The sequence below is a fragment of the Sapajus apella genome, unplaced genomic scaffold (assembly GCF_009761245.1).
Source record: "Sapajus apella isolate SASKATOON/1434 unplaced genomic scaffold, GSC_monkey_1.0 scaffold53, whole genome shotgun sequence".
NCBI lineage: Eukaryota > Metazoa > Chordata > Mammalia > Primates > Cebidae > Sapajus > Sapajus apella.
In genome coordinates, this window is record NW_022436993.1 from 603,224 (window position 1) to 619,171 (window position 15,948).

The 15,948-nt window shown below is 35.7% G+C and overlaps 1 protein-coding gene across 13 annotated transcripts in view; it reads right to left on the minus strand.

The window, feature by feature from the left end:
- WAC (WW domain containing adaptor with coiled-coil) overlaps positions 1-15,948 on the minus strand; it is a 90,344-nt gene that overhangs the window by 13,597 nt on the left and 60,799 nt on the right. For 9 of the 13 annotated variants that reach the window (XM_032243775.1, XM_032243774.1, XM_032243773.1 and 6 more), the window contains 2 exons: positions 15,621-15,733; positions 10,731-11,039 (listed from right to left, as the gene is read on the minus strand). In XM_032243775.1, the coding sequence (XP_032099666.1) occupies positions 10,731-11,039; positions 15,621-15,733 (422 nt within the window). The remainder of the gene's footprint in view (positions 1-10,730; positions 11,040-15,620; positions 15,734-15,948) is intronic. The other 4 variants (XM_032243783.1, XM_032243782.1, XM_032243781.1 and 1 more) reach the window with 1 other exon arrangement.

The following is a 15,948-nucleotide window of genomic DNA, read 5'->3' on the forward strand; positions in this document are numbered from 1 at the left end:
CTTCATTAAAAATCAGGAAAATGTAAAATAAAGCAACATATCCCTTTACACTCACCATAATGAAAAACTTAAAAGTCAGACAATACCAAATGTTGACAAAGAGTAATGAGAACTCCTGGTAGATAATAAATTGATACTACCACATTGGAAAGTAATTTGGCATTATCTAGAAAATTTGAAGATACAAACACTGTATGAACCAGGAGAAACAGTAAACGACTATCATAATAGCATTTTTGTATTTTAGCACAAAACTAGAAACAACCTATGTAAGACTTTCAAGATCCTGTATACAATACTAGCAAGTTTACTGAAAACAGACTCTATTATCAGTCTTTTTACACTATTATAATGGTCGAAAGAACTAGGAATAACAGCTCCCTAAAGCGTGGCTCTCATAGCTCATTTAAGTACATTTCAAAAATGTGTTGATTAACCATGATGAACTCAGATGGACTAAGATATTTTTATTTGTATAAGGTATACACTTTTAAAGGAGGGTACTTGAATCCAGCGGACTACCTATTATTTTCAGCTTTGCTGTTCTGGATTCACAGACAAGCATAAAGAAACTTGAATAATATGATAAGATGTTTTCCTTGGGAAAATTCTGCTGTCAGATGGACACGGTGGCTCATGCCTATAATCCCAGCATTTTGTGAGGCGAACGACTGCTTGAGCACAGGAGTTCAAGACCAGCCTGGGCAACATGGCAAAACCCTATCTCTACTAAAAGTACAAAAAATTAGCTAGGTATGGTGGCCTGCACCTGTGGTCCCAGCTACTCAGGAAACTGAGGTGGGAGAATCACCTGAGCAATGGAAGTTGTGGCTGCAGTAAGCCGTGATTGAGACACTGCAGTCCAGCCTGGGCAATGGGAGTGAGGCCCTGTCTATAAAAAAACCAAAAAACTGCTGTCAGCCATTGTATTTTATGGGGCAATCAATTATAGACTATATTAGCAGTATTCTCCAGATCATATCCCTCATAAAGGTTCCTTCACATACAACTTTGGGGCATCTTGATTAATATTCATAATGAAATAAGCTCTATATTTCGACTTACTGCATGAATTAAACTAGTACTAATATCCCTGTGAAATCGTCCTCATTCTTTGTTATGTCCATAAATTTTCTTCTGCTTTTAGTAACGGAAACAAGTTGGAGAAGAAAGTGCAAGGTGTTCACAATTTTATTTGGTGCTGCCAAATCTATCAGAGACATGAAAAATTAACAGAAGGGCTTAAAAATCCTTCAGTGTTGTCCATCAAGCTAAGCAAAAAGGAAAATACTCCAAAACAGAAAACAAACACACATCAACATTAACAAAGAATAACAAAAACATCCTTAATTTCTACTTAATAAGTTTATTTACCCCAACGACAGACTTCTTTTATAGTTTTGGAGAATTATAGGTTAGTAGTATGGAAACCAGTTGATCCTACTTAATATTTATGGGACTCTTGGGCAAGTGACATCTCTGAAGGCCAGAATTTCTCTATGAAAAGGTTTGATTTTTCTCAACAGACTGCTCATCAGAATCACTTGTAAAGTTAAAAAACAAAATGAAACAGGTACCTGGGCGCCAAGCCACATCTATTGAAACTGGGGAAGCCTGGGCATATCTAACAAACAACCTATACAAGTTCTGTGTGTGATTCTGGCACTGCTTGGTGTTTATGCTAAAGTAGACTGGAGAACTTCCAAGGTTCCTTTCAACTTTAAAAACAAACAAAAGAAAACATAAAGCAAAACTGAAAAAAATACAGCACAATGTGGAGAACTGAGTTAAATAAGACTACGATCAAGGACAGAAGCAAAATCTTTTTTCCAGGCAGGTCTTCAGCATGCTATATTTACACTTTTTTTTATTGCTCCACTCCCCCCAACCAAAGCATACACATAAAAACTTCCTTCTAAAGCATGCTGCAAGTTATTTACATATTTCTTACGTGACATGCCTCATATGTTACATGCCTCAATCTACATGCACAACACTCATGGCTGAGTTTAATAATTAATACAAAACATAAAATGCTCTTCTGAGAGGTAGTTTTAGTTTTATCACTGAAATATTATAACAGGTAGAAGTTTTACATTTAAAGTGTTGGTTGGGTGCCCCTCCTCTGTGTTTGGAATGCCCTTATTCAAATCTAGCATATTACTCAGTATCTTCTATTACATTTATTATCCCTCCTTTGTACTAGGAACATGAGCTTCCTAGAGAGAGAAATTTTGCTGCACCCTTCCCCCACCCTTTTTATTTGAGATACAATTGTTCTCTGTGACCCAGGCTGGAGTGCAGTGTATGATCTCAGCTCACTGCAATGGCTGCCTCCCGGTTCAAGTGATTCTCCTGCCTCAGCTGGGATTATAGGTGGGCACCACCACGCCCAGCAAATTTTTTGTATTTTTAGTAGAGATGGAGTTTTGCCATGTTGGCCAGGCTGGTCTCGAACTCCTGGCCTCAAGTGATCTGCCCACTTCAGCCTCCCAAAGTGCTGGGATTACAAGGCATGTGTCACCATGCCCAGCCTTCTTGTACTTTTTTCTGTAGCCCTGGTAGAAAACAGGGCTTGGTACCAAAATGGCATCAACATATATTTGTTGCCTGGATGCCAGTTAATGACAACATTATTCAATACAGGTAACAGGAGCATGTACATGTGCATTCACATTTAACTTCTAAATGCGTTAAACAAATTAAAAAAAAAAAAACTGATAATGCTGGGAAGGTAGGCCTTAAGCTTTCATCTGTTAACAGTCAAAGGTTTTATGCTACATTCTTGAAGCTTAACAGTAGAGAGAGACAAATTTAACTTAAACGTAAATAATCTTATAAAATAACTCAAACCACCTTTTGTAAACACAAGGCAAAAAAACTTTAATTTTTCAAAATCAGTGTACTTTTAGTATACAAATATCTAATTGTAATTAACACTTTCATTTATCTGAAACCTTTTAAGCTAATTTGTAAGGATGTGAGGCTAATATGCTTATACCATGTTTTACATGTTTACATCAAACTGAACATAAACAAAATGTGTCTCTTTGAAAATAGCTAAGCACAAAGAATGAACTTACATAAAAGAAAGAATGTAGTGTCTCTCATTACAAAATCAATGCAATGCATTCTTCTGTTCTTTAAGAATATCAGCCCTACTCTCATTGCTTGAATGCAAACTTATCCAAGCACTAAAGAAACCTAGGCTACTAGAAAGCAAGCTTGTTCAGCCCATGATCCATGGGCCGCATGCTGCCTAGGACGGGTTTCAATGTGGCCCGACACAAATCTGTAAACTTTCTTAAAACATGCGATTTCTTTTAAAAGCTCATCAGCTACCATTAGTGTATTTACATATGGCCCAGGACCGTTCTTCTTCCAATGTGGCCCAAGGAAGCCAAACGATTGGAAACTCCTGCTTTAAATGGTCTTTCATAATCAGTCTTTGGCAATGGAGTAATATCTGGTTTGGGCTCTAGTGTTGACTTGTGTGTGCCTATGATCTTTTAAAGGATATTTTGTGATCTCTTCCTAAGCTATTTTAAACTTTCCCTCACTCTCCCATTTGACATTTCTGTGGCTTGTGTATCTCTGACCAATTATTTGATATGTGCCATAAATGTCACCATTTGATTTTAAATTGTGTGTATTTAAGAGACAAAAACCTCTTAATACTTTCTATTTATAAATTACTCCCTTGTATTTCCAAATTCTGCTGGGGCTGAGGGGGCGGGGGTTGATGGGTAGATGGGGAGTAGGGTGACCAACCTACCAAAGACTAGATGCATAAAAATCTGTTGCTATAACCTCTTTCTAGGGTTTAAAATATTATCACTTCAACTCTTCTTATAGGTATTCTTGCAAACCACTGTAACAGCATGAAGTCAAACCTTGTGTCTGACCTTTTTTTCTGGTATCTCAACTCCTTTTCAATATACAGTAGGATCTAAATGATACTCGTAATAAGTGTACTTCTAATCCTTACTTTCCTGAGGTGTCTTGACAGCTGCTATTAATACTAAGCAGGACATGTGTGAAGCTCAAATTACTGCTACAAAGGCAGCCTGCTTTATTTTGCAATAGTGGTGTTACATGGGAGACACGGAGCAGATTATGAAGAGGTATGTAAGTGTAGTAGGAAAAAAACATAAAGTAGGTAGGTGACAACACCTATTATAAATCTTAGTGTGATTTTCATTTAATTTTTAAATTCATATTTTTATTCATGTATCTTTCTAGTACTCAACACATTTATAAATGCACATAAATATGTTGATGCTTTATAATAAAGATGGTATCTTTTTCAACTTTTTTTATTCAGTGAGAAAATCTTCATGTTTTTTTTTTTTTTTTTTTGAGACGGAGTTTCACTCATGTTACCCAGGCGATCTTGGCTCACGACAACCTCCGCCTCCTGGGTTCAGGCAATTCTCCTGCCTCAGCCTCCTGAGTAGCTGGGATTACAGGCACGCGCCACCATGCCCAGCTAATTTTTTGTATTTTTACTAGAGACGGGGTTTCACCATGTTGACCAGGATGGTCTCGATCTCTTGACCTCGTGATCCACCCGCCTCGGCCTCCCAAAGTGCTGGGATTACAGGCTTGAGCCACCGCGCCCGGCCTAAAATCTTCATGTTAATACATGCAAAAGCTAAACAAATTCTAATAGACTTTCCTAAAGTGACATCCCACGCTAGCAGGACCCACTTACACGCTCCCACATACTCTACTTCCCAACATTCAATTGTTGTCACTAATCTCAAGAGTAAAAAATGTCCTCATAGTAATGTTACTTTTCAGCATGTACTGGCAATCTTTCTCTTGCATTGTTTTTATCCTGGTAAAGTATACACAGCATCAAATTTACTATTTCAACGATTTTACAAGAATACTTATTCTTCTAAATAAAGTATTCTGTGTATACTTTTAAGCACATCCACATTTCTGTGCAACTGTCACCACTATCCATCTCCAGAACATTTTCATCTTCCCAAACAGAAACTTAACACCCACTCCCACCCTGAGTACCACCCACCAGTCCCTGGGAACTACTCCTCTACTTTCTGTCTGTACCAATTTGCCCATTCTAGGTAACCTTGTATATGTGGAATCATAAAATGAGTCCTTCTGTGTCTACCTTATTTCATTTCATGTAATAGTCTCAAGGTTCATATATGTAGCATGTATCAGAATGTCACTCCCTTTGAAAGATGAATATGGTATTGTTATATCTATGTATCACAAGGTACCCTTTCATTTGTCGACGAACACTTGTTTCTACCTAATGTTTGTCTATTGTGAATAATTACTAGGAACACACGCTTGTTAGTATGTTTGAGTCCCTGCCTTTCTTTTGGGTATATATCTAGAAATGGAATTGCTGGATCGTACACGTAATTCTATGTTTAACTTTTAGAGGAACTGCCAAACTATATTCCAGAGATGCTGCATTTTATGTTCCCACCAGCAATATACAAGGGTTTCAATTCTTCCATATCCTCCAAAACACCTGTTACTTCCTTCCATTTTTTAAAATTATAATAGTCATCCTAATGGGTATTAAGTGATATTTCATTATGATTTTTGACTTGCATTTCCTTAATGACTAATGAGGTTGAGCATCTTTTCATGTGCTTACTGGCCTCCAAAATGTCTTCTTTGCAGAAATGTTTATTCAAGTCCTTTGCCCATTTATGAACTGGATTGTTTTACGTGGTTGAGTTGGACTTCTACATATTGTCATTCATCCCTTATCACATATATTATAAATATTTTCTTGCATTCTATGAGTTGCATTTTCACTCTCTCTGATGCACAAATTTTTAATACTGATGAAGTTCAATGTGTCTATTTTTTTCTTTGTTGCCTGTGCTTTGGTATCATATTTCAAGCAATCATGGCCAAATCTAATACCATGAAGATTTTGTTTTCTTCTAAGTCTTAATGTTTTAGTTCTTAACTTTAGGTCTTTGATCCATTCTCAGTGAATTTCTGTATGTGGTGCAATTGCCCTTCTCTAATTTTCTGTTCATAGTCTATGTCCACTGTTCTACTAGGTTGTCTTTTTCATACTGCTTTGTATGAATTAATGTATCTTTGATGAATCTTGCAAATATGCTGCAGGTATTTTCTCATATCTGATATTTATCTTTCAACTTTTATTTATTTTACTTTCCATAAAGAAATTTAAAATGTCTTACATGTGGTCAAATATATTAATTTTTAAAAGGACAAACCCATTTTGGGTCTTGATGAACATCTTCCTTACTGTCAAATTACACACAATATTTCCTAATATTCTTTTTATCAGTAAGTTGACTAAACTTAAACTTATCAACTAAGACTATATTCCTACACTATTGTATTCGATTACTCAATAAATATTTTAATAACCGTGGCCAATCTTTCTAAAAATTATTTTAAAGCAAAACAACTGAGTGCTGAAGTTGGCCAACTACCACTGCCAGTTAATGACCATCTACATCAGCTATAGGAGCCTAGCTTTAACACATACTGAGGTTTTTGGGTTCATGCAATTGCCATTTAGTCTACGGATAGCATAAAAACAGAAGGGAATTTTACCTCAAGTGACTGAGTCACACCTCATATTAATCCGACTAGTCTGTCCTGAACTAGTCTACTGCCCCTTGCATATGACACTAGCATAAGAGCATGTGACTATTTACACATGTCCATATTGAGAGCTAGCTTGAGGTTACGAAATAGGTCTAACTCTGTGACCACTGTTTTCAAATTTATCTCTGCTAGTAAATCGTAATTCTCAATGATTAAATAAGGAACTTGTTGAAAAAGGTTTAAACTCTCCTGAAATTTAACCTAATCATAGCAAACAGCAAGGACCCATGTCTCCAATTTTGTCTTTTCACAGATCTGGAAAAGATGGTAGAGTCAGAGCAGGCCTAAAATGGCCATTGGGGTGCCAACTGATAAAATTCAGTTTTATATTTTTTTGGTATATCAGAATTTCTCTATTTGTTATAGGGTTATCCAGTAAAGTGATCGTACATAGATGGTCAAATGTTACCCTAACAAACAAATATAGACCTAAACGGGGTCACCTCACTCCCTTGTTTCACTCTACCTAACATCACGACTATTCTCTGCAGATGTGAAGAGCTCTGCAGCTTTCTCTGCTCTTCTGACCATTCAAGCAGGCACAAACATTGAGTTCACCTTAGATTCTTTCTCTCAAATGACACACTGGCATCAAACAGATCTAAATTCACTGCTGGTATGCTTTAATCAGATGTATAACACACACACACACACTTCTTTGTCCTCAAATACTTTTTTAAACCATGACCAGTGCAAGTGCTCCCCCAACTCTCAACACCTATTCGTACAGCATCAATCTACAACAAACATTACACACTGTTGCATAGGCACCCATCTACAACAAATATTTACACACTGTTGTACAGGCATCCATCTACAACCAGTATTTACACACTGCCTAGTATTTGTCAAGCACTAGGAATAGAGCAGTAGTTAGGAAAGACAAAGACTCTTCTCTCACAGCCTCCAACACTGACATCTTTAGACACAGTTCAACTATACTATTAGTGCTTAAGACCAACAGAGCAACCTGATTTGGATCATCAACCCTTAATATAAATTATTTAATTGTTAAGAAAAACCTAAACAAGCAAAATCACTAAGTTGATGAGAAGAGTCAATAGAAAGCTTAATTTAAATAGCATGGATAACTCCATTGAGAAAAAAATATTTCAAACTAATGAGCACTTCAGAAATATGGAGAACAATCTAAACAGACTAAATGGAGAACAATCTGTAAAGATCAAAGTTGCTATAAAACTTATCTAAGGCAGTAACAGTCTTCAATTAACATACAAGGAGAAGTTCTTGGAAAGGCTTCACAATTTTCCCTACATAAACAGATAATTCCATGGTATGTAATCAAGTTTCTTCCAACAAGTTTAAGAATACTATATATAAATTATGCACATAATGCTTGTGATTAGCAAACACATTTCATGAAATTTAAACTCTAATCTACTCTGTCAAAAAATTTAAATTACGAGAGTCCAAATTGACATAGATGTGGTGTATGTTATGTCTTTCATTACATGTGGTTTTGAGGAAAGATCAGAGTTGTGGAGAAGCTGCCTCTAATACCACGTTTGAACTAGGGCAATGTTTAGGCTCTTCATTTCTACGACAGAGATACTACCTTCCCTCACAGTTTTGTTTTAAGGAATAAACTAAAAAAAATATAAGACAATTAGCATCAAACTACACAGAGGGAAGGGTTAGAAGGTGAACAAAGTACATAAGAAGATGAACAAAGTAGAAAATACATTAAAACATAATGCTGAGCCCTAGAGGGGATACTATCTAATGGAAAAAACTGAAATTATAATGTTTTAAGTATTGTAATGAAAGAGTATTGGATTCAATACGACAGCAATGAAAGAAAGAACATGTCCTATTTAGCAAAAGCTCAGGACAGGAAAGACAATGGCAAGTCCTAAGAAATGTCCAAGTTTACAACAGATGAATTACAGAGAATTAAGTGCGAAACAGGTGAAGATCAAACTAGCAACAGACTGCAACCATCCTGTCAAGTGCTTGCTATAATCTACTAAAAAGTATGGACTTTATCATTTTGATATTAAAAAACCACTATAAGTTTCTAAGCAAGGAACTGACACAATTCCATTTAAATTGTAAAATGACGCTACCATAAGTGGGTAGACTAGGTAAGAAGATAATCAGAAGATTATTTTAAGAGAGACAGGCCAGGCAGTGGCTCATACCTGTAATCCCAGCACACTGGGAGGCCAAGGCCAGAAGATTGCTTGAGGCCAAAAGTTTGAGACCAGTCTGAGCAATACAGTGATTTTTTACAAATTAACAAACAGAGAGAGACGATCTGAATTTCAGTAAGTGAAATCTCCACAAAATTGACAGAGGTGGAGGGGAAGAGGGGGGAGGGAGGGAGGAAATTTCAATAAGTGCTAGGACAAAGAACCCAAGATTTGTCAATCGGTGGGTGGGTGAGAATGTTTAAGAATAAGGCAAAGTTAGGGAGAACAGTGCTGTCAATTACAGTGAATCTAAGAATAAATTGTGGGAAAGGAAGAAATCAGGGACACATTGTATCTGAGGATATGTAATAAATACTAAGAGTTTACAGAAGCTAAGTAGATAAGTGTGAACCAGAACTAAAGATTTGGTAGTCATGACAGTAACAAAATGACTACCAAGGAACAGGCTAAGATACCGATATGTACGAAGCAGGAAGGAACACAACTAGGAAACTGAAGGACAGCAGTAACACAGAGCCAGAGAAAGCATTTCAAGAAGGAGTTAAAATGTGTTAAATGGACAAAGGTAAAATGGGATAAATACTTTTAAAGGACCATCAGAATTTTAACTGACAGATTTTTAAAGTAAAATTTTCTGTGAGCAAATTGTCACAATTATAGGAACTAAAAAAAAACAATATGTCCTATGGAAAATACATTAACTATAGCATTAACTCAGATTTCATCCCTCAGTATTTCTCTTTGCAAACTTAATTCTGTCACAGGATAAAATCTGACACGTTATGTATGAATTTTGGTACAAATCATCTTTACTGAATTTGACATGTGGAACAAGCGTTCATCTGACACATTATGTATTGCATGATATATACTAAAGTATATGGTTTAGTAACAAGGAAAATTCAAATTACATGCATATAACATGTAATAGGAAATTTTAAATAACATTTTATAGTTGAGTTTCTGCTCAACTATAAACATTAATCTGTATTAATCTAGATTTCAAGGGGGCTACTAGTTCTTTCTTAGGATTCTTTAAAATCACACTGTAGTTCAAGAAGAAAGGAAACCAGAAACAAAGAAATCCAACTATCTGAGCCCTTTGTCAACAAATTAAATCAATGTGAATTAATGAATCAAGCCTCTCCTAACCCACAGACAATTAAAAGCGCCTCAACACTTACTAATGGTCTGCTACTAGGTCTACCTGTGACAATTTCTGTGTTTTAATTTCCTTAGATTCTTAAAACATACTATGAAGTACAAGTTTGGGATTGTCTCTATACAAATCTCATCACATTGGTTATGTTGTGTGTCACCTTCCAAGTAGCTGTTCTCACAATTCTTCTGTAACTTTTTGAACATGTTATGATTATTGACACTGAGTTGGATAAACACAATTTGGGTTGCAATGTTTAACTTCCACTCTTCAGACTTAAGGTCCAATTCAGACATTAACACTCCTTATCTTATGACCCACAACTTAAATTTTGTAATCACAAACTGAAACCGATAATGAAATGTTATAAAGAAATTAGTTTTAAAATATCTCTATTCATATTAAATATTAAGAGAAAACAGACGATTTATAAACTCAACTGTCAAGAACATTAATCACAAAAAAATAGAAAACTGAAGGGACAGGTATTTCACTTCAACAAGTTACTTAAACCATTACTGTTATAAATTGAGCACTTGACTTAATTCAGAGGCAAGAAACAGTTCTGAGGCTGGGTAGTTATAAATTAAAGAAAAAAAGCTAAATATTACTAACTCTAGACCTAACTCTACATAGAAACATTCTAAAAGACTTTAAAAAATTTATAATAAAGTCTTGTAAGCCAAAGGAAATAATGTAATATATAAGAAACGTAGAAACTATAGTTCAACGTGCAGCATCTAGTAATAATGGCATACCTTTTCTTTCTGTTTTCTGTGCAGGGACAGAAGATGTGGGTGTAGGCAGTTTTGATAAAGTAGATGCTCCATTAGCATCAAATGATTTCTTTGGCTGGTGATCAGACTGTAGCGTAAATGGACTAGAAGGAACAGTGCTTGGGGTAGCAGTTGGATGAACCACTGGTTTGATGGGGTGCTGTACTGGCGTAGAACTACTGTGAGTCTCTGCTCTTGGCAGTCTGTAGTCTCTGTCATTGTGTCTGCTTGTTTGAGACAAAATATTCTGTGGGAGCAAACTACTGGCATCACTGGAATGCTTGTCTTCCACTTTAGTTCACAGTTCGAAAAAACAGATGTTGGAATGACAGAAGGGGGAAGAAAAAAGATTACGTTAGAATCCTACCTTTAACATCAGCTAATTTAGCAACATACTTGTACTTATATATCCTTTTATAAAACTGCAAACCCAGTTAGTGTCTGCAGTTTTACCACTGACATGTAAATATGCAATACTGGAAGAAGAGGAGTTTTTCCTCACTATAAATATTAATCTATACTTGTATTCCAAGGGGGCTACACATTTTTTTAGGATTCCTTAGAATCACACTGTAGTTCAAACAAAACATAAAAAAAAAAAAAAAAAAACCCAAATGGAATTATAATACCATATTCATAAAATTTTTAAAAAGTTTTAAAAGCAAAAAAGGTAAATGCTTCATTCTTCTACACTATGGGTCACAGAATTCAATAATTCAATTATTCACAGTGGTTCAACTGCAAAAGAGTATTAGCTTTATTAGCCTGGTCTTTTTGAATACTAAGGTAGCTAATTAGTTGCCTCGAAAGTAGTTTATACTAAGGCTTAAATGAAATCATTTTAAGATGACTGAAGTTATGATGAACTGTGAACACAGTAAGAAACCAATCTGTAATATTTTAAATAATGCTACAAATAGTAATAAAATCATAATGCATAATGCTATCTGAAAATAGAAGTCCAACACCTGGAGCACAGTCAGAAAAATCTACTTATCATTAGGTATATTAAAAACAAATCTTTCAATTTAAAGCCACAAAAACACTTGAAGCTCAGAAATACTGAAATCAGTTTAAAATCTATCAACAATTTAAATTCTAACACCATGATTCCACAAAACAGTACAAAGGAAGGAAACTTTCAACGACCATGTTAAAGTTCATTCGAAGTGTCCAATTTAAATTACAACATTCCAATCAACAGCTAAAGAATTAAAATAACCTCCAAGGAGAGAAACAGCCTAAAATCCAGCCATGTAATGTGTAATAATTTTACTAAAGCGATGCTCCCTCTGTTGATTTTTGTATTTTTTTTTCCAATTAACAGCTCCTCCAATTGTAAAGACCAAGACAAGACAACGAAGGAGGAACACTCAAATTATAAGTCAGTTTTAAAGTTGTCAGTACACAACCACTACATGTTACACCACAGCATAAGGTACTGGAATACTACCCAGAAAGTGGATCACATCAAAACATAAGGTCTTTTGACAATGACTTAATATATAAAATTCAGTGTTATAAGTAAAAATCTACAAAAATGAACAGAATGCAAACATCTGTTGTATGATGGTAATGTATCAGTAAGCTATCAACTTGTATGAAAATAAAATTTAAAAAATTTTATTCTACAGTTTCTGCCTACACTGAGGATACTACTAAAACAGAAACCTTTAGGGGCATTCATAATGGGAATAATATCATGCCCAATCCTATATACAATTTTTATTTCCTCAACCAAGAAACCTTCCTTTCAGCTTTGCATGGCTAGTGAAAATGTATCAAATGTATGCACTCCAATGAAAATTAAGGATGATACTTCTAACAGTTATAAGTTAAAAAACAAAAAAGGCAACAGCATTACAGAAACAGGGGAAGCTACAGCTCTAACAGCTTTCTATACTTACAACTCTGGATAAACACAGTTAAAGCAATGCCTGTTTGCCACCCTCCCAGAGGGTGGTGCTTTGCCTTTCCTGACTGGAGAATGGAGAGGTATGTTACTGGCATCTAGTGAGGAGAGGCCACTTATGGTGTGCAACCACCTACAAAACAGGAAAGCCTCCAATAACAAACAATTAATTACTTCACCCAAAATGTCGTCAGTGATTCTGTTGAGAAACCCTAAGCAAGGTTTCTCTAAATACAGAGCCATCACCATATAAAGCACAGGTTCGCAATAATAAAAAAAATTTAGTAGCAGTTAATAGCAACCTAGAAATTTTACCCATACAATTTTCAATATCAAGTTGTGGAGAATATTACAGCTAAAACATTTTAATTTTTTTTGAGACAGAATCTCATTCTGTTGCTCAGGCTAAAGTGCTACAGCATGATCTCAGCTCACTCATTGCAACCTCTGCCTCCCAGGTTCAAGCGATTCTCCTGCCTCAGCCTCCCAAGTGGCTGGGATTACAGGCACACACCACCACACCCAGCTAATTTTTATATTTTCAGTAGAGACGGGGTTTTGCCATGTTGGCCAGGCTGGCCTCAAACTCCTAACTTCAGGTGATCCACCTGCCTTGGCCTCCCAAAGTGCTGGGATTACAGGCATGAGCCACCGTGCCCGGCCTTGGTTAAAATATGTTAGCATTTTGCAAACACTTAATACACTGCAAAAAACCAAAACCAAATACCTCACTAAAATCTACTTTACCTCTTTACATGTAAAAATCTTCCCAAACCTTGCCCCTCTGACATCCCCTACAGTTCTTTTATTGGTAGTCAAGAACAAGCTTTAAGCCACACTCTGCACAAACACCACTATACTGAACACAAGGGAACACTGTCAATATATTTTGGATAGACTAAGTTATACACTTTAATGGCTTACTGACTTTATTACTACTACACCAAGTATAACTAAGTTGACCAAGTTTTAAAAAAAGCAACACAGCTAAGGTTCTCTCTCAAACATTACCGAAACTCAAAGTGTGATACGTGACTACATTTCAACTAACCACAGACCCACTGACTCATCATTTGCCTATCTAGGAATTTAACTGAAGGCAGTAATCAGACAAGTGGGCAGATATGAATCATAATCTTGTTTACAGTAGGAAAAAGCTGAAAACCTCCTAAGTATTCACTGATAGGGGATTATTTATCAATGAAGGTGTATCTATGCAACCAATATAACAAATTCAGAATTATAAAAGGACATAAAAACATATCTGATACATTACTGAATAAAAGAACAGGTAAAAACAGTAATATAGAATCCCATTTTTGGCATACATACATACATAATTTGTATACACATTTATATGCACACAGAAAAAAGTATACATTCCAAAATGTTCTTGGGTCATGGAATTAGAACATTTTACATTTCCATTCACAAATATGGCTTACTTTTGAATTCATGAAGAAAAAAGAAGTTATTTTTATACTTATCTGTCACTCATTTTCTATGCATCCCCTCCCCTGCAATTTATTCAAAAAGCCCACAAGCTGGGTGCAACTCATTTACCTCAAGTGGAAATCCTCTGTCTCATTTTTAACTGCTTGACAAAAGTCAGTTAATTAAGATATAAAAAGAAATGGGACTAGACTCTAAGTCATCTCAAAATGCAATGTTATTTCCTAACTTCAGTACTTTATATCATTAAACAATTATATATAATTTCACTAATTAAAAAATTTAATATTTAAAATTTAATCCTGCAGATCTGTTTGTTACTGTTTCATCTTAAATATTTTCTCCCATCAAAAACTCAATAATCCCTGCCAAGACCAAACACACCCCCGACTTTTTGGTTTGAGTTACAGGAGCAGTACTGAAATACTGAAGTCTAAGAGTTCCCAGAAAACATCACCTTGAAATTCTTCTCAAAATTGCAAAAGGAACCCGAGAAATCTATGTGGCATTTAAATTTTTTAATTTTTTTTGAGACAGAGTCTGTTGCCAGGCTAGAGTGCAGTGGCATGATCATAGCTCACTGCAGGCCCAAACTCCTGGGCTCAAGTCATCTTCCTGCCTCAGCCTCCCAAGTTGCTGGACTATAGCTGGATGGTTAATTTTTAATTTTGTCAACACTGGGTCTTGTCATGCTGTTCAGGCTGGTCTCAAAATCTTGACCTCAAGCCACCCTCCTGTCTCGGCCTCCCAAAGGGCTGGGATTGCAGCAGGCATTAGCCACTGCACCAGGAGTAAATTTTATTCAAGATAAGAAAAGCCAGTGGAAAGAATACCTTTTAAAAAGCTTCAAATTTGGAGAATGAATTACAAAACAAATGCGTGTTACCCAAAATTGTCAATTTGGCCTCAGAAGAACACTGAGTTTGAATTACAGATGAAGAGAACCTTAAAACAAAATGGTGTAAGTTTTCTAATAGACATTTTTTAGTTGGGTGGAAATTCAGAATAGAGATATTATATAGATCTATGATCATGGTGAAATTAACTTCCAAATACAAGGATAAACAAGTTACTCATTGGTAACATAAAAAACCAGTAGCTATTCTGGTGTCACTATGTGTGGCTATGATTCAATTATTAAACTAAAACCCAGTGAGATTTGTCTCTAGTTTAACAGGACACAACTTAAGCACAGGAGGGTAGGGTGGGAGAGAAAGCTCCTGTTTGGCAGGGATCAAGAGAAACCAATCCAAAACATAAAATTTGATTTGTTTGCAATTCAACTTCATCACAGCCATAACTGGTAGTGGGAAACACAGATGTGTACTACTCTACTGTATATCTTTTCCCTTGTCAGGGACCAAAATGGTAGAGGGTGGAGGATAAATCCAACATAAAAGAATATATGTTTCTATTTATTTTAATTTACATATGTAGATGATGGACAAAGGTTTGAAAAATAGGAATAAATCAAACATACACTTCAAAGAAAAAAAATTAATACCTACTTCCACTGGCAAACCCACTAGTGGCTGTTGCTTGCATCACCTCCCTTCTGTAATCCCTATCTTTTGGGAAGCTGTTGACTGCCATCTTGTTTGCTTCTTTTTGTCTCTGTTCTCTAAAAATAAAAAAATAAGATAAACACATAAAAATTACATCATGAGTCTCCATAATAAGCAGCCCTGGCCAAATGCGTAACAAATGTTATATAGAAAACAAAAGAAGTGAACACGGTCATAATTTAACTGGTGTGGAAGATAGAATGTAGCAAACAGAACACTAATGTTTCTCACCAATAGCAAAACTATACCAATAAATTATACCACTAACGCC